This window comes from Amphichorda felina (genome assembly GCF_050947745.1).
Source record: "Amphichorda felina strain 45539 chromosome Unknown scaffold_8, whole genome shotgun sequence".
In the NCBI taxonomy this organism is placed as follows: domain Eukaryota; kingdom Fungi; phylum Ascomycota; class Sordariomycetes; order Hypocreales; family Bionectriaceae; genus Amphichorda; species Amphichorda felina.
Window position 1 is genome coordinate 1,357,247 of NW_028145042.1, and position 19,914 is coordinate 1,377,160.

General features: G+C 56.0%; 4 protein-coding genes across 4 annotated transcripts; 2 read left to right on the plus strand and 2 right to left on the minus strand.

The window, feature by feature from the left end:
* Positions 1-867: 867 nt before the first annotated feature.
* On the minus strand, positions 868-2,027 carry ACO1O0_008082 (RNA recognition motif domain-containing protein; the record flags this gene model as incomplete). The annotated part of the gene is made up of 3 exons (XM_083197448.1): positions 868-1,092; positions 1,163-1,887; positions 1,985-2,027. The coding sequence occupies 3 exons, from the start codon at positions 2,025-2,027 to the stop codon at positions 868-870; spliced, it is 993 nt and encodes a 330-aa protein (XP_083046916.1).
* Positions 2,028-2,359: 332 nt separating this feature from the next.
* On the plus strand, positions 2,360-4,537 carry ACO1O0_008083 (pentatricopeptide repeat-containing protein; the record flags this gene model as incomplete). The annotated part of the gene is made up of 2 exons (XM_083197449.1): positions 2,360-2,818; positions 2,882-4,537. 2 exons carry the CDS (start codon positions 2,360-2,362, stop codon positions 4,535-4,537), a joined length of 2,115 nt encoding a protein of 704 aa, XP_083046917.1.
* A 2,930-nt stretch (positions 4,538-7,467) lies between these two features.
* POL1 (DNA-directed DNA polymerase alpha catalytic subunit POL1) lies at positions 7,468-12,020 on the plus strand (the record flags this gene model as incomplete). Its single annotated transcript, XM_083197450.1, has 4 exons — positions 7,468-7,762; positions 7,826-8,896; positions 8,959-10,247; positions 10,305-12,020. The coding sequence occupies 4 exons, from the start codon at positions 7,468-7,470 to the stop codon at positions 12,018-12,020; spliced, it is 4,371 nt and encodes a 1,456-aa protein (XP_083046918.1).
* Positions 12,021-13,211: 1,191 nt separating this feature from the next.
* On the minus strand, positions 13,212-17,927 carry ACO1O0_008085 (uncharacterized protein; the record flags this gene model as incomplete). Its single annotated transcript, XM_083197451.1, has 4 exons — positions 13,212-13,320; positions 13,388-13,740; positions 13,798-17,271; positions 17,346-17,927. 4 exons carry the CDS (start codon positions 17,925-17,927, stop codon positions 13,212-13,214), a joined length of 4,518 nt encoding a protein of 1,505 aa, XP_083046919.1.
* Between the last annotated feature and the right edge of the window lie 1,987 nt (positions 17,928-19,914).

Sequence of the window (19,914 nt, forward strand, 5' to 3'; positions counted from 1 at the left end):
AGTGCTAGCGATATGGCAACACTCGGGATGGATAGAGGCCACTAAGAGGGCGTAAGAGCAGAGCTCTGTCCGTGCAGCCTCGGGCGGATCAACGATTGTCAGGGTCAGAGTCGCAGCATCCAAGCCAAGCCCAGCAACTTATGTTTCTCTTCACAATATCCCATCGGACTTTACTATCGAAAGACTATGATTCCTTCACCAAGCCGATGTGTTGGGAAATGTAGCGAGATTGACGGGGCAAAAGTTGGAATAGGAGGTGCACCTGAAGGTAGAGGGTGGCGAGTGCGGCTACTGCGTTCGTCATTTCTATCGGCTGACTCGAGACTTGACGTGGCTATGGCCACAGGGGGTTTCTAGAGCTTCTTCCCCCCGGTGTAGGGAGTTTGAGACTTGCTGCCTTTTGTAGGGCCGACGACGGCGGACCTGTCGGCTTTGATGATCAAGAATTCAGTGTAGGGGTAGGAGGGCGGGCATTCGTTCAGCAGGGAACAGAAGAGCACGCGGCTCTTCCCTCGATGCAAACAAGGGGACCTGAACTGTATATATTTAAACGTTTTCCTTCGTCTGCCTTGTGTGTAAGGGCAGTATACTTGGCATAACAGAACCCTCGGGCCTGGCTCTGGATGTGTATTTCGGGAAGCGGTGTCTCCTCTGTCTCACCACGACAACAGCGCATATAAAAGAGTACATTCAGTATGAACCCCTATCCCGTTCACACTGAAAAGGATACATGGATCCCCGTGCATAAATACGTACTAGAACTGTCCGTGAATTTTGTTGTCCTGATAGTCCCTACCCGCTGAGCATCTGTGGTCCCCGAACGCCTGAATCAACCAAACCTACATGCTACATGCCACCAATACCTCGCTACCTCCCGCTGCGGCCACGTTGACCCCCACGGCCCCTTTTGTTGCTGTTGAAACTCCCGCTCACTAACCGGTCACTATAAAGTTGGTGCTTCTGGTTGGCGTCGGGGAAGCCCATGGAGCCGTCGACAATATGGCCGTTGCTAGTGTCCCTGGCCGCGCGGTTGTTGCTGGCGGACAACTGACTACTAATCTTGGGATACACTTTGAGTACTCGGCCATCTGCCTATAAAAGGGACAAGCCCCGATCAGTCTGGCTGCGCAACCAGCGCTCGTCTGCAAAAGAATTTACGTACCGTCTTGTCATTAAAGGTCTCAATGACGCGCTCGCCACCTTCCCTGGATAGGAAGACCATCTCGATAATGATGAAGGGGTTCGTCTTGACGATGCGACAGCTCTCCATCTCGCCACCAATCGGCGTCATGGCGCTCTCAACGTCGGCAGCCGTCGTCCCCGGGGCAAAGTTCTGCGCCATGACGGCAAAGGGCCCCGCCAGCCCGCGGATCGAGATGCCCTTGGGCGACGGCGCTGCTGGCGCGGTGCGCACGTTGGCCTGCTGCCGCACGGCCGGGTCGACGTCCATGCGATCGAGGGCAGCGGCCCGGCGAGCATTTTTCCTCTGGTTCCTCGTCGCCGCGGCAGTTGCTGCCGCACCTGTGGCATTGTTGCCGGGGCCAGTTATACGGGAGCCGAGGGAGCCCTTGTGGTTGTTGTTGACGGTGCTGTGGAGGTCGTGCGTCCATTCGCCATTGATGTCACCGACGGGTTTCGGCGGCGCGGCCTTGGACCCCAGTGAGGCGCGATTCTGAGGCTTAAGGCTTCTGGTCAGTTCTTTGCCCGTCGTCAAAGTGTGACGTCGTGTGTATTGGGTTGCAGAACTCTTTCTCACCTTCTTGACACCGACGCGGCTGGCCAGAGAGCCGCCCGGGGCAGCGGGCTTTAGGTTGGATGGGGCGCTCTGGCGGCGGGTTTTGGAGAAGATCTTTGAGGCGAGGGCTTCATTCTTCTTGCGCTCGCGGGCTGCAGAGTTGGGTGTCCTGAATTAGCTACCGGGACGAATAGAATGGGTCGGCTGGACCAAGAGCGAGGGACGGGGGGGTTCGAGAAAGGGTCGCACCGTTGTGGATGAAAGCCTGCAGATCATTGGAGGCAGGCGCCATGGTGAAATGCTTGTGTTGCTACCGCTTGAGAGGAGGTGGAATGGTGGATGCAAACAAGGAAGGGTGATGGTGCTGGGGACTTTCGGGGACTCGAGAGATGCGAACTGGCGAAGCTCGAAGACATATGTCCAAGTGAGTGGCTGAGAGAGGCTGTGACCAGGTCCAGTCAAACGCGACTCGGCGAACCGTGGCGTGGCGCGCCATCGACCTGCAGCGCGATAAGATAAGAGAGAGACGGCGATTTTCTCCAGACGGGATTCCAGCAGCCTCCACCCCATTTTCTGCTCCATTGAGACTGCGTCGCATCCATACGGCGCCGTCCCACCTTCACCATGGCTCGAAACATACTGGACTGCGCTGTCTGCTTTCGCAGAGCCGTCCTGGGGTTCCCCCATGGCGGTGCCGTCGCCAATGCCACTGCTTTTACCCCCTGGGGCCGTCGATTCGCAACTGCAGCCGCCACCACCAACACCACCAGCACCACCAGCACCACCACCGTCGATGCGCCACGCACCCTCGAGGCCGAAACAGCCGAGCCGAGTCTTGTAGAGAAGCGGTCGCGCGAGAGGCTGGAGACCATTGTCAAGAAGCACCTTCGCCACATGTCTGACGACCCCTGGCTTGTCGCGCAGTACGTCGAGAAGGCCCTGGCCCGCGATGCCTTTGACGAGGCCCTGCTCCTGGTCCAGAAGGCCAGCAGAGGCAAGCAGATGGTGGTTGCGTGGAACCACCTGATTGACTACCAGCTGAGCAAGCAGCAAGTAAAGCGCGCCCTCAAGATCTACAACGACGTGAGTTGCCCTCGTCTCTCCTTCATCTGTCGAGACTAAACTAAGCCCCTAACCCCCGAGCAGATGAAGAAGCGCGCCCAACTGCCCAACGTCAGAACCTACACCGTCATATTCCGAGGCCTGGCCAAGTCTCAGCACCCAAAGCTAGCCGTGGCCGAGGCTGTCAAGCACTACAATGTGCTCCTCAACGACAAGCGCCTCGAACCCAACTCGATCCACCTCAACGCCGTCCTCAACGTATGCGCCAGGGCCGGCGACTTGGACAGCCTGTTCCTCATTGTGAACAGTGTCAACGAGTCAACACGGTCACCAACCGCATTCACATACACTACTATCCTCAATGCCTTGCGCCACAGCGCTATCGGCGAGATGAAGGACCTTCCTGAGGAGCAGAAGCAGGCCAACATTGAAAAGCTGCTTGGCCGTGCCAAGGGTCTCTGGGAAGAGGTCATCCAGAAGTGGACTGCCGGGCGACTCGTCATTGACGAGGAGCTCGTCTGTGCCATGGGCCGCTTGTTGCTCATGTCTCCCACCAAGGAGGAAAAGCGCCAGGTCTTCGACCTCCTGGAGCAGACAATGAGTATTCCTAACCTCATGGCGCACCCCGAGCTGGGATCTCAACTGGACGACTCGATGAAGGACATTGCCGTTTCGGAGGCGTCCAAACCCGTTCCCTCGACCAGAAAGACTGTCTACGCCGTGCCTAGTCGCAACACCCTAGCCCTCGTCCTAACGACTCTAGCCACCACCAGGCAAACGACATCCGGCATCAAGTACTGGAACCTCATGATCCGCCACTATGGCGTCATCCCGGATAATGACATTTGGCTGCGCATGTTCGGCTTGCTCAAGGTAGCCAAGGCTAGTGGCCACGCCTCCAGCATCCTCGAGATCATGCCCGACGAGTACATAGACGCCAAACCGTTCTGCATCGCCATGGAGACGTGCGTCCGTGACAACCTCAACCATAACGTCGTCAAGAATGCCACCAAGACCCTTGACACTATGCTCGAGAGGCTCAAGATTCCCGACCTGCACACTCTGCGACTCTACCTACGTGTCGCCCTCGTCAGCCACAGCCACTTTCGCACCATGGCCAAGGAGGGCCAGGTGGAGGAGGCGAAGCGTCTGTACGGCGTTCAGATCACTGAGGCCCTTTCCCACCTCTGGGAGCCCTACAAGCAGACGCACTACCACTACTTCAAGGCCGCCAAGCCCAGGGGTGAGGCGGGCGAGAAGGCCATCTACAACGGCAAGCGTGAGGTGATTGCCCTAGCCCGCCAGATGGTCAGCGCCTTTGACAAGATTGTCAATGAGAAGATGCTCCCCGACCGCGAACTTGGCGAGATCAAGCCCATCGCCGCCAAGATTAACCGCGAGATCCAGAAATTCTTCCACGAGCGCGAGCTGCACGAGCCCAACCTCCCCTCGACTAGGAGACCCAAGGCTGACGCAGAGGAAGTGGAGTCTCCCCCTAGAGAGGCTGTTGGTACAGAGGAGGGAGAATCTTCCCCTCCGGCCAACGACGAGATGAAGGCCCTTGACATAGAAGAGGACGAATTCACCATCAAGCATGGCCCCGAGTGGGTCTGGGACACATACAAACCCGTCACCCGGGACAGAGTCCCCTATCCCTGGGAGTCGTCGCCCAGGGAAACTACCAGGGGCTCGTCCAGATCAACTGAAAGACGCCCTAGGAGAGACAAGAAGCGATTTTAAACCTACCAAAACTGCTTTCTGTACGACATAGAGAATCCCCCGAATGTACCGGGCAGCTGCTTGTACCATATGTATAGAAGTTTTAACTCGGCATAGCGTTGGCGTATTTAGACCCTGTTGGGGCTCGTTTGGTTAATAGACTCCACACTTCTTTCTAAAGTTTCCGAGCTGTATTCTTCCTATGTATCGAGTGGCGTATATTAGTAGGCGCGCTCGTACGCTGTGAAACTACTGAGTTTGATGGCTGTGCAATCGTGTGGGGGGATGGGCATGCCGGGCCAGATGAATACATACGTTTCATTAAGAATATGAGTACGGCGTACACCGGACGTGATTTCTGTCTTAGCCCAAAGTGCAATGATATAATACGTATACTCGTGTACAGCTAAACATAATGCACCCTTAATGCCGCCTAGGTTTATACTAGGTGGCCACCATAAGAGTCGGCCCAAGACGTGTCGCACATGGAGTTGCCGGTGTCCAATTTCCCCTTCGACGGTTTCTCATCCTCATCCTCCGCGGAGTCTTCGGAGGATTGGCTGAGAGTTGGGTGAAAATATTTGCGTCGTGAAGCAATCACTTCGCCGACGACTAAATTCCACTTCTCTTGATGACCGTCTCCTTGGGACCTGCTCACTAAGCGCATGTAATTATTCCACTCCTCTTCGTCATCATCTGAGTTGCCGTTGTCAAAGGCACCGTTCAAACAACCTCTGGTAGTTGTCGTCGGCTCAGAGAGTGAAATACTTGGAAAAGACGGGCTATAGTTCTCGTTGGTCATTGAAGGGAATGGGGCCGACGTAGTGGTTGCCAAGCCAACATAGGCAGCGCTGCTAGTCCCTGGTAGATCCCATCCCTCTTCTTGCGGACTGTCCTTGATAGCAGAGGGTTTAGAATCTGCCTCCCGGTGGGTGTAATAAGACTCGAGTCCGTCCATATACCTTTCAGAGTTGACGAAGCAGTCGGTGGTTGAGCTTTCGGAAGGGAACGGCCAATCATAAATGTTCTGAATATGAGGACCCTTCCCTTCGACTGGTCCAGCTATTTTTCGGTTCTTGCGAGCTGTAGCTGAGATGTATATGGCTCCTGTCCGACGGAGCTGATGGCCCGAACTATTAGTGGCTATGCCAGTCATTCTGGGCTTCGTGGCAGCACTAGGCAATCTCTCCTTCGCCGCGGATTCTTCACGTGGTGTTCTAAGCAGAATTGACTGCTCCAATACCTTGTCCAACCAATGAACAGGGACTCCGGAGCCTTTGCCGTGTCTAGGACGATGACGAAAGTTTGAGGGACCTGCGTACGCACCAGGTGCTGTCTCGCATGGGATCAGTGGGGTTGTCTTTGGCAGACTGTTCTCGTGGGAGTTCCTGTCTAAGACGAACGACTTGAAGGTTTCATCTAACTGAATTTGATCCGGTGTATGGCTTAGACATTGGTCTGAATCGTTTGTTGGTTTTTGGGAGTAGCTAACGCCATACTTTATATTGATATCGTTCGTAGCCTGTTCGATGGAATCCGTAAGTGCTGAAGGCGTTTGGAACTGACTCTGCGAGGTCTCAGGCAGAATCTCTAGTCTTGGAGGACCCCCCTCAAAATGAACACGAGTTGACTGCCCAGAAGCCGAAGTGTAGGCATCATCGGATGAGGACCGGCTGTGTCCTCCACGGGCATGTCGCACGAAGTCAACATCCTCGTTATTAGTGGAAGATCTTTCGCGACCTAGTTTTGTCCGAACCGACTGGAAGATGTTGCTTAGACTTCCCCGTCGTTTAATGGCATTGGGCTCCGCTTGTTCATCTTGGGCAGTTAGTTGAACAGGACTTCTTGGGCTTGAAACGGAATCAGCAACATACCGGGCGGCAGGGCCTGGACAGTAATGTGACTGCAACCCCCGTACTCCGAGGCATGGCTGGAATTATGATAAGGCAGCGCTGGCTGACTGTCCGAGTTACTTGCGATGTGCACAATGGATGGGCGTCCTGACGACCCCCTGCCCTAGGTGAGGCCGGATGAGGCTCGACGGGATCGCTGGGAACGAGAGAGCAGCGCATGGAAGAACATGACTAGACGTTTATACTGCGTCGATAGACTGTTGAATAATAGCTGGTAATGGAGGGCTAGACTCGATCCTATTGGTAAGCCAGCTAATGGATTACGAGAGACGTGGCATGAGAGAACGAGAGGTTACAGATGGGAGAGGAGAGGGAAGTCGAGTCTCGGATTTCTTGCAAGTGAAAGTCGGATGCAAATTGAAACTGCCAATTGATACCTACCTAAGTATCTGGAGAGCCCAAGTATCATGGAAGCTGCTGCCGACTCGTAAAGGGCACCTCCCCTGAAGTGGCATTCGCGACCCAAGAGCACTAGCACTTCTCCATATCGGTCTCTCATCTGCCACGATTCTCGTTGATATAGTCGGTGTCTAACACTCGGCTGCATTCCGAGAAGCACTCCGCAGCGACGTAGCGATATAATGTGGTTAGGAACCCATCCACCATGCCTTGTACGATAGTCATGCCGTGGTCCTGGAATCTAGAGGCGAAGTGCGTCGTGGAGCCGAATATTAGCACTGTGGCAGCTTCACCCTACAGTGCTTGACAGGAAAGGCCAGACGGTGCAGGCTCCTCCCTCCCCCACCACGCACGCGCTTGCGGCGACAGAGGTACATGCACAAGGTACTCCGCACACGTACCTACCTGAGTACCCACCTACTTAGGTACTTTACAGGGACACAGGTTGAGGCGCGACGCGCTACGCGGGACGCGTTCCCAATTCGCGTCTTCACCCACCCGCTTAATTGATCCAGCCCTGGACTCCCCCATCACGCACCAACAGTGCACCATAACACGCCCTCTGCGCCATCTCCTTGTTCGGCAGTAGGCAACACGACTTCATGACCTAGATTTTTGGCGACATCCCTCTCCGCCGAAATGCCAAAGGTCAACCACAAGGCCAGGCTTGCAGAGCTGCGCGCCCTGCGCCAGTCTGGCAAGAAAGCCTTTGACAGCTACCAGGTTGACGAGGTTGACGATGTTTTTGACGAGGTCGACGAGGATGGTTACAAGAAGCTTGTTCGCGAGCGTCTGAATCAGGACGACTTTGTTGTCGACGATAATGGCGAAGGCTATGCTGACGATGGACGCGAGGACTGGGATCGTGTCCAAAGATACGACTCCGACAGTGAAGCAGACGAGATTGCCCTGCGAGGCCGCCCTAGCAAAGCAGGTACGCTTTCGGACCCGCTTACTCTGGGTAACACTGCGAGGCAAGTTCACTGACACCTTTCAGCCAAGAAAGCCCGCCAGGAAGAGCAAGCTAAACGCGATGCCAACGACCGAGATATTAGCGAGTTCTTCACCAAAGGTGCCAGCAAATCTCAACCTAAGCCAAAGGCTGTCAAGACCCAAGACGATGACGACTTCATGGCCGGACTTCTGGGCGAGGTTGATACCAATATCCCTGCCTCTGCGCCCAGAGTCTCGAAGCACCAGAGGTCGGCCGAGCGCCGTAAGGCCAGGGTCCTGTCTCCTGCCCCGGAACCAGCCCAGAAGAGGAGGAAGTCAGTCGACACTCGCCTCCCATCCCCGTCAGCTGCTGCGAATATGGACGACGACGATGAAGGCCACGCGCTACCCCCAATTGACGATGAGGTCCCCATGAGTGACCCAGCACCCTCGTCTCCCGCCGCTAAAGTGGCAGAGAGGAAAGCACAGGTCAAGCAAGAGTCCAAGGATGAGGATGAGGATGAGGATGAGGATATGATGGAGGTTGGCCATGCTGGCGCCATCAATACAGCCAATGTGAACATCGCCAGCTCTCGGCCAGTTAAAAGGATTCTTAAGCAGGAGCCTTACCCGTCCCCTGCCAGCTCCTCCCCAGTTAAAGCAGCCGACGCCTCGGTTGACTCCTCCGAGTGGAACAAACTCAATGATCGACTCAATGTTGTCAGCTCCTCCCCCGCTGAGGCTAAGTGTGTTGGTAAAATTGACTACAAGGATGCTCTCGAGGATGACGAGAGCCTCAACTTTTTCTGGACTGATTACACCGAGGTCAATGGAAGCCTGTGCCTGATTGGCAAGGCGTTGAATAAGAAAACCAACACTTATGTCAGCTGCTTCGTTAAGGTTGATAACATTCTTCGAAAGCTCTATTTTCTCCCCCGCGAGCACCGAGTCCGAGGTGGCGTTGAGACGGGCGAAGAAGTTGAGATGGGAGATGTCAACGACGAGGTGGATGAAATGATGGGAAGAATGAAAGTTGGCATGTATAAGGTCAAGGCTTGCACACGCAAGTATGCCTTTGAGTTGCCAGACGTGCCCAAGGAGGCACAGTACTTGAAGCTCCTCTACCCCTACACGAGTAAGTCTCGGTTGAAAGATCTTATAACCACACGTTTCAAGTGCTAATCTGATTGATTGAAGAACCCCAAATCGACGCGAATGTGGTGGGAGAGACGTTTTCCCACGCCTTTGGATCCAACACCGCACTTTTTGAGCAGTTCGTGCTCTGGAAGAATATCATGGGCCCTTGCTGGCTCAAGATTAAAGACGCTGATTTTGGCGCCATCAAGAACGCCTCTCATTGCAAGCTCGAAGTGTTGGTTGAGCACCCCAACATGGTATCAGTCATGAGCGAGTCTGACAACCTGGACACACCGCCCTTGACTCTAATGAGTGTTGCGCTTCGGACCACGTTCAACCAGAAAGAGAATAAACAGGAGATCCTCGCCATCAGCGCCAGAGTCTACGAGAAGGTTCTGCTCAGCGATACTACACCAGCTGAGAAATTACCCTGCCGCACCTTCACCGTAATTCGCCCTCATGGCCAGCTCTTCCCCACTGGCTTCGAACATCTGGCCAAAGCGAGGAACAGAGGCCCCATCGTCCTCAAGAAGCAGGAGTCAGAAATCCTCAGCTACTTCTTGGCTCAGATGGACCTTACTGACCCTGACGTGATCCTCGGCCACCAGCTAGAGGGTGTCGACTACAGCGTGCTCCTCCAACGCTTGCACGAGAAGAAGATCCACCAGTGGTCGAGGCTGGGAAGGTTCCGGAGGACGCAGTGGCCGGCCTCCATCACCAAAGTCGGCGGCAATGTTTTTGCAGAGCGCCAGATTATATCAGGCCGACTTCTTTGCGACCTTGCCAACGACATGGGCAGATCTGTCATGAACAAGTGCCAGACATGGAGCTTGACGGAGATGTGCAGCCTGTATCTCTCTGGGGACAACCGTCGCCGCGACATAGACAATGAAGCCGCCCTGAACAGCTGGGCCAAGGAGAAACAAGGCTTGATGGACTATGTCACGCACATGGAGGCCGATACTCACTACATCGCTGCTCTTGCTGTCGGTACCCAGGTGTTGCCTTTGACCAAGGTGTTGACCAACCTGGCTGGAAACTCGTGGGCACGCACCCTGACCGGTACTCGAGCCGAGCGCAACGAGTACATTCTTCTGCATGAGTTCCACCGCGGCAAGTATATTTGCCCTGACAAGCAAAGTTTCCGCGGTCGCCCGAAACCTGACGAGGAGAACGCCGAGGAGGGAGGCGACGGGAAGAAGAAGGACAAGTACAAGGGTGGTCTGGTCTTCGAGCCCGAAAAGGGGCTCTATGACAAGTTTGTTCTGGTCATGGACTTCAACTCTCTGTACCCTTCCATCATCCAGGAGTTTAACATTTGCTTCACTACAGTGGACCGTTCGGCCATGGTAAGTCTTCAAGTGCCCCGCCACCCATGCCACATATTCTGACATTTTCTCATCCAGAATGAAGATGAAGACGCAGTTCCCGAGGTCCCGACAGACCAGGACCAGGGCATCTTCCCCAGGCTTATTTCGACTCTAGTCAGCCGACGTCGCCAAGTCAAGAGCCTGATGAAGGATAAGAGAGCGACGCCAGAGCAACTGGCAACTTGGGACATCAAGCAATTGGCCCTGAAACTCACGGCTAACTCCATGTACGGATGTCTCGGATATACCAAGTCTCGTTTCTATGCCCGGCCCCTGGCTGTCTTAACCACTTACAAGGGCCGTGAAATTCTTCGGCGCACTAAAGAGCTAGCCGAGAGCAAGTCGCTACAGGTCATTTACGGAGACACGGACTCAGTCATGATCAATGCCAATGTAGATACAGTCGCAGATGCGTTCAGGGTCGGCAATGAGTTCAAAAAGGCCGTCAATGAGCAGTACAGGCTTCTGGAGATCGACATCGACAATGTCTTCCGTCGCATCCTGTTGCAAGCCAAGAAGAAGTACGCGGCCATCAACCTGGTCGAGAAGGACGGCAAGTTTATCGAGAAGATGGAAGTCAAGGGCCTGGACATGAGGCGCCGTGAGTACTGCGCTCTGTCCAAGGAGATCTCCAAGCATCTGCTCGATGAGATTCTATCGGGCGACGACACAGAGGTCTCGGTCAGCCGCATTCACGAGTATCTGCGCGATATTGCTGGCAAGATGCGGGAGCAGCAGATTCCTACGCCCAAGTACATTATCTACACACAGCTCGGCAAAGGGCCCAAGGAGTACCCCAATGCGGATTCCATGCCCCAAGTCCAGGTTGCCCTGCGTGATCTCGCTCGAGGCAAGACGGTGCGCAAGGGTGACGTTGTGTCGTACATTATCACAGGTGACAGCAAGAGCTCAGAACCCGCACCAAAACGAGCGTACGCACCGTCTGATCTCAAGACGGATAAGACCCTCTTGCCCGACGTCGAGTGGTACATCGGCAAGCAGATCTTCCCACCCGTGGAGCGCCTGTGTGCCAATATTGTAGGCACATCAACCTCGCAGCTCGCTGAGCAGCTCGGCCTGGATGTCCGCAAGTACAACTCTTTCCAGACGCAGCAGAACAGCTCCAGCGACGACTTGGAGATCCATCCCCTCGAATCCCAGATTCCTGACGAGGTTCGCTTCAGCGACTGTGCCCGCCTCTTGCTTCGCTGCCGCAAGTGCAAGGCCACCTCGGAATTCGAGGGCCTCTGCGTCTCCCCCGAGCGTGTCTCCGCCTCCGGATTACTCTGCTCCGGTTGCGGCTCCGTCGTTCCCACCCTGTCCATCGTCGCTCAGGTCGAACACGCCATCCGCGCCCAAACGACTCGCTACTACGAGGGCTGGCTCGTCTGTGACGACTCCCAGTGTGGTAACCGCACGCGCCAGATGAGCGTCTACGGAACCCGATGCCTGGGTCCCAAGGGCCTCGCAAGCGGCTGCCTCGGTCGCATGCGCTACGAATACACCGAGAAGGCTATCTACAACCAGCTTGTGTATTTCGCTAGCCTTTGGGATGTTGACAGGGCTCGCACCAAGGCCGTCGACCACCCCCAGGAGCGCGACAAGATCATGGCGCTGGCGGAGCATAACTGCGTCCGCTTTAGCACCGTCAAGGGTGTCGTGGACAAGTATCTTGACAAGTGTGGCCGCCAGTGGGTCGCCATGGATACCCTGTTTGGCAAGTTGGGCTTCAACAAGATGATGACCGTATGAGTTTAGCGGGGGCATGGGCTGGTATTTGACATGGCATGTTGTTAGTTTAGGGCGTTTTGGAGAGAGCTAAGATCTCCTACTTTCCTGTTTGCTTAATGGTTTGGTTACGCGCACCGGGTTGAATAACACATTGGCAGGGTGTTCGGTGTCTTTTGTCCACCAAAGTTTGTTTCGGGTGGATTTATGTAGTTGGGTATAACTACGGACTTGATATATATCGCGGTGCCTACAAATACGAGTTGTAGTGGCCAAGTACACGGCTACTGACAATTCAACAAGTATCCTGAAAGGCCTGTTACTTGTCGTACAGCTCGAGCGCAATCATCAAGTTGGAGTAACAACAGTATTGGTAACGTTGTATATATTCCTTCCTCCCTGACCCCAATGGTGCTCGAATTAGATTATGTACAGCGAAGACGAGAGGGGCGACGCCCCCCGCGACTACTCCCACTCTCCAACCGTCTCCTCGCCCTGGATCCTCCTGAAGCAAGGAGCGGCTGGGGCCCACTGGCCCTAGCGCCCTGGCATCCTCCCATTAACTCTCCATCGTCAGGTAAAAAAGATCGAAGCACGCAAGACTTTTTAGCGGGCGAAGGAAGGGAGTCTGGAGTGCGAAAGGATGAAGAGCAACAAAGCTCGAGCAACGATGGGGAGGAAAAACACAAGTGATGGAAAAAAGAAGGCCAAAAGAGTCTCGGGGTACACCGAGATCTACTCAGGAGCACCCGAATCCACCATAAACCGCCCTTTCACGGGCAACTTTTCCCCCTGTCACCCGCCTTTCAATTTTCCCGTCCTCTTGTCTTCGGCGGCCCTTCTAGACAGAGGAGTGACCCGGTTTAGAGCCACTCCCAGAGCACAGGCTGGCAGACAAGTGTAGGAGTTGGCTCTCAACCTCATCGACACTGCGGGCTGATGCGTACCAGAAGTACACAAACGGGGCGTGATTAGAAAAACACAACGATAAAACTAAATGCCCTGGTCCCAGCAAAACCAACGAGCCCCTTTCCCCCCCTCTGCTGGGGGAACAGCGGTCTGTCTGCGTCGGAGGTATCATGGTTCAAATGCGTGTGCACCTTTTAGAACGCGTTCTGGTCAAAACCTGTAAATGCAAGTAAAAAGAAGAAAACCGCAGCTCCGCCCAGTCTATTTGCCAGCCGAAATGCAATGACTCCGATGATGAGGGGAAATCTATTCGCCGTCCTTCTTGCCACTGTCAGGGACAGCCTTGGACATGGCTGGGGAGGCGGCCGTTGACGGGGGCGAGGCTGGGTGCTCAGTCTCCATATTCGCAAGCAGGCTGTTGGATTCACGTCAGTTCTGTCCCTGAGAGCATCAGATGCGTCAAACTTGGGCGAGCTACATACCTGAAGGTATTAGAGTGTGATGGGTTGTCCCTGGTAGGGGGCGTTCCTGTCCGGGAAGAGGCGCCAGAGTCCTCGCCCGGTCGGCCGAGGGAGCCTCCGGGTCCAAGACGGCGTCCGCTGTTGCTCCGCGAGGAGAACATCGAGGCGGGGCCAAGCGTCACGTTACCGCTAGACGATCGGTTGGCAGAGCCCTTGAGACGACGCAGGTCATCCATGGCGACCTGGTTGCTGGCCTGCTGGCTGTATCCGGCAGAAAAGTTGCGAGCATCGCCGCGACCAGGTGGTGGGCGACCACCACCGCGCTGGTTGTTCCTTGCCGACTCTTGAGCCTTGGCGGCTTGGGCGGCTTCAGCCTAGACAAAGTAGTTAGTATAGAACGGCGCAAACATCAGACCTTGGAGACTGCTTACCTCTGCCCTGACTTCTTCCAGGGTCTTGGGACCCTTGTTGGTCTCCTTGGAGATCCAGTTGGCCCTACGTAGGTCGACGACATCCATGAGCATGAACTTCATGCGGCTGGGGAGCTCGGGGAGGTCCATCATTTGCTGGATGCGGCCGAAGTATACATCCATCATGGGGCGGCCCTTCTCCGACATGTCCAGGTTCTGGCCAATCGTGCGCAGCAGCTTGGAGAGCGACTCAATCTCGGCCTCGTCCGGAACTCCCTTATAGTCGACGAGCTTGTGGACGCATTCGATCATGATGCGCTCGGTAAGCATGCCAAGCTTGTACAGCTCACCGATGAACTGGACAAGACCCAGACCACGTCGCTTGGCCGCGGCGGCGGCGTAATACTCGTCGGAAAGCATTGCAGCCTCACCGGGCTTCTGGTCACCCTCCTCGCTCTCCTTCTCGGGAAGATGGGTTTTCCAGCCCCGTTCAAACTCTTCCTGGCACCTGTTGAGGAGGTACTTCCGGAAGAGGTTGCCACCACTGACAGTGTTGCCATTCTTGTCCTTGATGCGCTCATCCTGGACCTCGGGGCTCATCGTCTCAAGCATCTTCTTGCAGAACTTGGCATACATGGATGCCCAGTGAGCCTCATCGGTAGCCTTCTCGAAGGTGAGCTGGATGACCTGTCGCAAGGTGCGGCCATCCGTCTCGTCCTTGGACTGGGAGGAAATGACCAGAATCTGGTCTGAGATACGCTCGAAATTCTCCGGCGTCATCTTGTTCAGTGCAGCCTTGACCTTTCTCTGGACCATCTCAGGGTCCATGTGGCCTTCCTTGACGCCCGCCGGGGCAGGCCCTTGCTTGCCTATGCTGATCGGTTTCCAGCCCGTAGCAGATACCGTAATCGGCTTGAGGTCTTGGCCAGCGGTGAGAGGCATGTTCTTAGCGTCCTTGTCCCTCTGGTTATTACCGCGTCGGCTCTCATTACCTCCGCGACGGCTGGACTGGCGACCGGAGCCCATGCCCTGCGACGGGTTCCGAGACATGGAACTGCCCATGGGGAATTGACCGCCAGGGCCCCTGAAAGAGGCCATGGGGTTGGTCATAGAGCGCGTAGCGCCGTTATTAGACTGAGCAAAGCGCTCAGCTGAGGTCGTACCCGAGGGTATCGTGCGTGCGGGACCCGCGTTGAAGTTGCCCATGGTGGGGAAGCTATTGCCCCGCGAGTTCTGCCTACTCGAACCGGGGGTCTGGCCACCTCGGGCAGAACGGCTGCCGTCGGAATCGCCAATGAGGGCCTTGACTTGCTGGTGGAACTCGACCGAGGGCTGCTCGGTGAAGACCTTCTGGAACTGAAGCAGGAAGCTGGCGTCGTACTTGAACGTCTTGCCCTTCTTGGCCACTGCGGCGTTCAGCGCCGGGTTGGGGGAGCTGATGCCCTCGGGGTAGATGTCCTGGTCCATGACCTGGAGGAATCGTGCAGACTTGAGCGACTGGAGAGCAGCACTTGGCTGGGGAGGGTCGACGGGCTTCGTGTTCAGAGGAGCGAGATTGAGAGCTGCAGGCTTGGCGCCGCGCTTCTCAGCAGTCGTAGGCTTGCCATCGCTAGACGGCTTGTCGCCACCAATCTTCATACCAGCAAGCTTGTCGGCCATGGCGTCCACCTTGGCGGAGTCGTCCTTCGCCGTGCGGCCAGCGAGAGCTTCCGCAACCGACAGCGACTTGCCGCTTGACTCTGTCTCTTGGCGCTTCTTCTCCTTCTCTTCCTCCAAACGCTCCATCTCTCGTTCCTGCTCGCGGAGCTTACGGTCTGCTTCAGCAGCGCTGACCTTGCTGTCTTCATCGGCCTTCTTCTTAGCCGCCGCCTTCTCGGCGTCGGCCTTGATGCGGTGCTCGGCCTCCTCCTTCTCGCGCCTAGCATCCGCTTCCTCCATCTCACGGATGATGCGCTCAATCTCATCCTCTTCGGGAGCATCAGTCTTGGTAGGCTCTGCGGGCTTTTCCGCCTGGGCCTCCTTGGGAGCATCCTCCGCCTTGGCGGGGGCAGTCTCATCCACAGCCTTCTCGGACGGTGCAGGCTTGCTGTCAGTCTCCACCTTTGCCTTGGGCTCTTCTGGCGCCTTAGCCTCCGGTGCTTGGCTGGCTGGTGCAGGAGTGTCCTTGGCCTGGGTGGCCTGCTTGATCTTCTCCTTCAGCTCATCCTGAATCTCCTTGGCAGTCTTCTGCGTAGTGTGGCTATCAGTGCGAGAGTGGGCAGGAGTAGACGCCTTGGGTGGAGGGGTCGGGTTCGACGACGCAACCGGGGGCGTCTTGGCCTGTTGGCTGCTTGGAGCAGGCGAAGCAGGAGCTACCTTGAAAGAAGAGGTGTCGACCACCTCACCAGATGCCGTCTTGATGGGGATGGCTGCGCTCTTCCTGGGCTTCGAGAAGACCTCCGAGTTAGACTGGGAGGGGGTTGTCTGCTGCTTGTTGGAGCCCATGGCGACGGGTGGGCCGTGCTGGTTGGCGCTCGACGGACGCTCCTGTTGAGAGGGGGTCCGCGACATGCTGTGGCTCGACTGGTGGTGATACTGGGGAGGGACGAAGGCCTGGTTATAACCTGGTGAGTTAGCCTGAGGAGGGTGCATGTACGGCATGTTCTGGTAGGCGAAGGAGCGACCATAAGGGTCCATCTGCTGTGCTCCGGGCGGGTAGCCATAGTTCTGGCGTTGCATAGTTAGCAAAAGTTGTTCATATTTTCCGGGTTTCATGTCAATTTCCATTGATGGATGAAAAGACATATCAGGGGGTGGTAGCTGGTCAGGAGACTTCTCCCAACGGCCATCTGGAGCGGGTAGTTCGTCCACCACTTTAGCATCAACAACCCATTCGCGGTGGCGCTCGATATTCTTGATTGGGCGCCGAAGCGTTCGGGTGAGGTTGATGTGCGGTTCACGAACTTGCTCCGACCTGGCTGAGAACAGCCGATTAGACCTGTCGCCGTCGCGACGTAACTTGGTCTTCTTGCAGTGTCTGAAGGGCATTTTCATGGGTGCGGTTGAGAGGGGGCACAGTACTTGTTGTGGCTGGGCAGGCATAGGGCCTCCGTAGTAAGCCGGGGGAACCGCAGGCTGCATTTGAGAAGGAGGCATGTTTGGCGTGCCAGGCATGGAGGGAACCATGGCGGGGCTCCGGTGATTCGGCTGCGGCGAGTTCGGGTAGGCCATGTTGCGAGGGGCCTGCGGCTGGAAGGCAGGGGGCATGCCGCGGCCCTGTCCTGGGCCATTGCGGAACTGGTTGTTGGGTGGGTAGCCCATCTGGTGGTTGAAAGAGTTGTTGTGCGCATTGAAGCCGCGACCACGGTTGCCCTGGGGGGCGAAGTTGGCGCGGTTGGGGCCTCCAGGGCCTTCGCTCTGGACGGAATGGTTGGACTCGCGCCGGAAATGAGTGCCGGGTTGCTGGGAGCCCATGGCGTTGGGGTTGGGAGGTACAGAGCCCTGCCTCATGTGGCGCTGAAGCACGATCCTGTTAGAATGGGAGACTTGAGGGAGTTGGGCCTCCATAGAGTGCGACTGGGGAAGCTTACCTCGCTGTCACTGTTGAGGCTGCCAAAGGTCATCTGGGCACCAGGCTGCTGAAGTCCGGAAGGTGGTCGGCCACCGCTAGCAGACGGCTGGGGGATAGGCGACGGGGAATGCGCCGGGGATGTGATGCGCGGGTTTCCACCAGGGATAGGAATGGGGGCAGAGTTGCCCGTCTGGGGAGAGCTGTGAGCAACGCCGGGAGAGCCAAAACCAAACTGGATGCCGGATTTGGAGGCGGCAGCATGACCACCGTTGGCGGCGTAGCTGTTTGGGCCGTTGGCGGCCATGGTGACGGAGCTGTGGCGCGAGTGAGCACCGTTTGTGCTGCCTCGAGAGACAGTAGGGACCGCGGGAGCGACGGCAGGCTTGCCGTTCTTCAGAGAAGGCGAGGCTGACTTAGCATCCTGCGCGGGAGACGCGGAGGGTCCAACGACGACCGGGGGCTGAGATCCAGACGCGGCTACGGGCGGCTGGGTCTGGGCAGGCTTCTGAGGTGCACCCGCAGCGGAGGCATAAGAAGTCGCCGTGGTCGCAGTGGTGTTTGTCGCCGGAACGGGGTTCTGCTGGTTGGCAGGCGACGTCATAAGGGGAGAGGGTGATCGTTCGCGATGGGAGATAAGGTTTTGAGGCTGGCGACAGCGGAGATGTTGTGTTGTGGATGATGGAGTGCGGTCGGCGTGGTCGAGGGACGTCGTTGCGTTCGAGTCCCAGCGGCGCGGACAGGTGAGGGGATGCAAAGGCGAGAAACGACGATGCGATCGAGGTCGATAAGGGAGCAGCTACTCGTCGAGCAGAGTCGGGAGTAGGCCTTGTCGAAGTCGGATCGGTCCAAGGAATGAAGGAAAGCCGAGCGAGGCGGTCGTAAGATGAGCGAGTCTGTCGTCGAGGACGGGCAGACAGCGAAATTATCTTACGATTTTCGTAGCCGCGTGGCGGTCGTAGGAGAAAAAAAACTCGGAGCAGAGGGAAGAAATCTTCTTTCTGGATTCAGGAAGAATACGCAGAAAAAGAGAAATCCAATGCTGATGAGAGGAGAGGATTACTTCCACCGGACCAGCGTGGTTCCTTGAAGTTGGTGAAGATGTGGAAGAGTCTTGCAAAAAATTTTGGGCACCAGGCTTTGATATGATGGGGACGGGGGTGGGAAGGGGTGGCCCTCGCGGATTGCTTGCTTTGGCGCACCTTGGCGTGTGGGCAAAGACCGCAAAAGACCCCTGTCACTCTTGAGTGCTGCCCTGCTGTGGCTCACCACGAGTAATAGGCCACTGGCTGCTGGGCTGGCACTGTAGCTGCAGCGCCCTTCTCCGCCTGGTAACTTTTCAGGCGCCCCGCCACCGGCCGCCGACCGTGCGAGTATCGGGATGTGTACTGTAACTGTACCGTGTCTGCAGGGCAGATGACACAGTAAGGTTGCGACTATTATCTGTCGATGTCTCCAAAGTTACTGTAAATAGTAGAAAGTGCCCAGGAATAGGTCTAGACACCTCGGTACGAATATTGATAGTGCGAAACGTAGTATTCGTACGAGCTGGGAAGTTACAGTGGTTGCTGTTTTTCCTTGGTCGCCGTCGTTGAGAGAACTCGCTCGCACCTACGGACCGGTTCCATTTATGGACAAACCGAAAACCTAACCTAGCAAGAGTCCTAGAATTCCCAAGCTCAAGCATAAAATGTGCCTTTGGTGGGTTGCGGCGCGACGAAGACTCAAAAGACGTCCTTGATCCACGCCACCACGGCTGCCCACACGGCCTTAAACGCCACTCCACGACTCTAGCAAACCCAGTCGGTCGGTCAATGGCCGACGGAGGAATCATGACACAGCCATGACATCCATCTTTTTGTGCCCGCTCCTTTTCGACTCCTTCTGATTCACCAGTCCTCAGCAGGTGCTTCCAGAAAGTGATTCACTCCTGCTATTTGTCAAACAGTCGGGCAATCGGGCACTCGGACACGTTGCAGGTATCAATCAGGCCGGCTCGGCGACTACAGGTCGTGGTGTGCGGAGCACGGAGTACGAGGAGGTAGAGAGGTATGTTGCACTCGCAGTCTCTGGGGGACTAGGCACTGTGCACAAATGGGTAAAATAGGATCAAGATCCTCATGTGGACAGTCCTCACCACACTGTATCAGTACAGTACGAATAGTTATTATCGCGCCCACGTGTCAGTCCTGGAGTAAGCCAATCTACCTACTACGAATACTCGTACATGGAGGTTGGCAGAGGAAAAATAAACAGTCATAGTATAAAAGAACCCCTTCAAGCCTCAAAATCCCCAGATCGCACCTTTTTCCCCAGTAAAATGATAAGTATAGGGCTCCAGCTGCAAGTTTGCGCACACTCTGCGGCCCTCTGGCAAAAAAACGCAGTAATAGTACGTATTACGGATAGTACCTCCAATACCAGAGGGCAGAGGAACGGAGTACATATGGGGCAGCGCCCGCCGCCATCTGAACACCGTCTACGGATACCACTCTGCCTTCGCATTGAACCTATCAATTGCTTGGCCACACCGACAATGCCCTCCTGGACGGGCTGAATCTCTTGCGTTGTCATCCGTGGCCACTTGATTA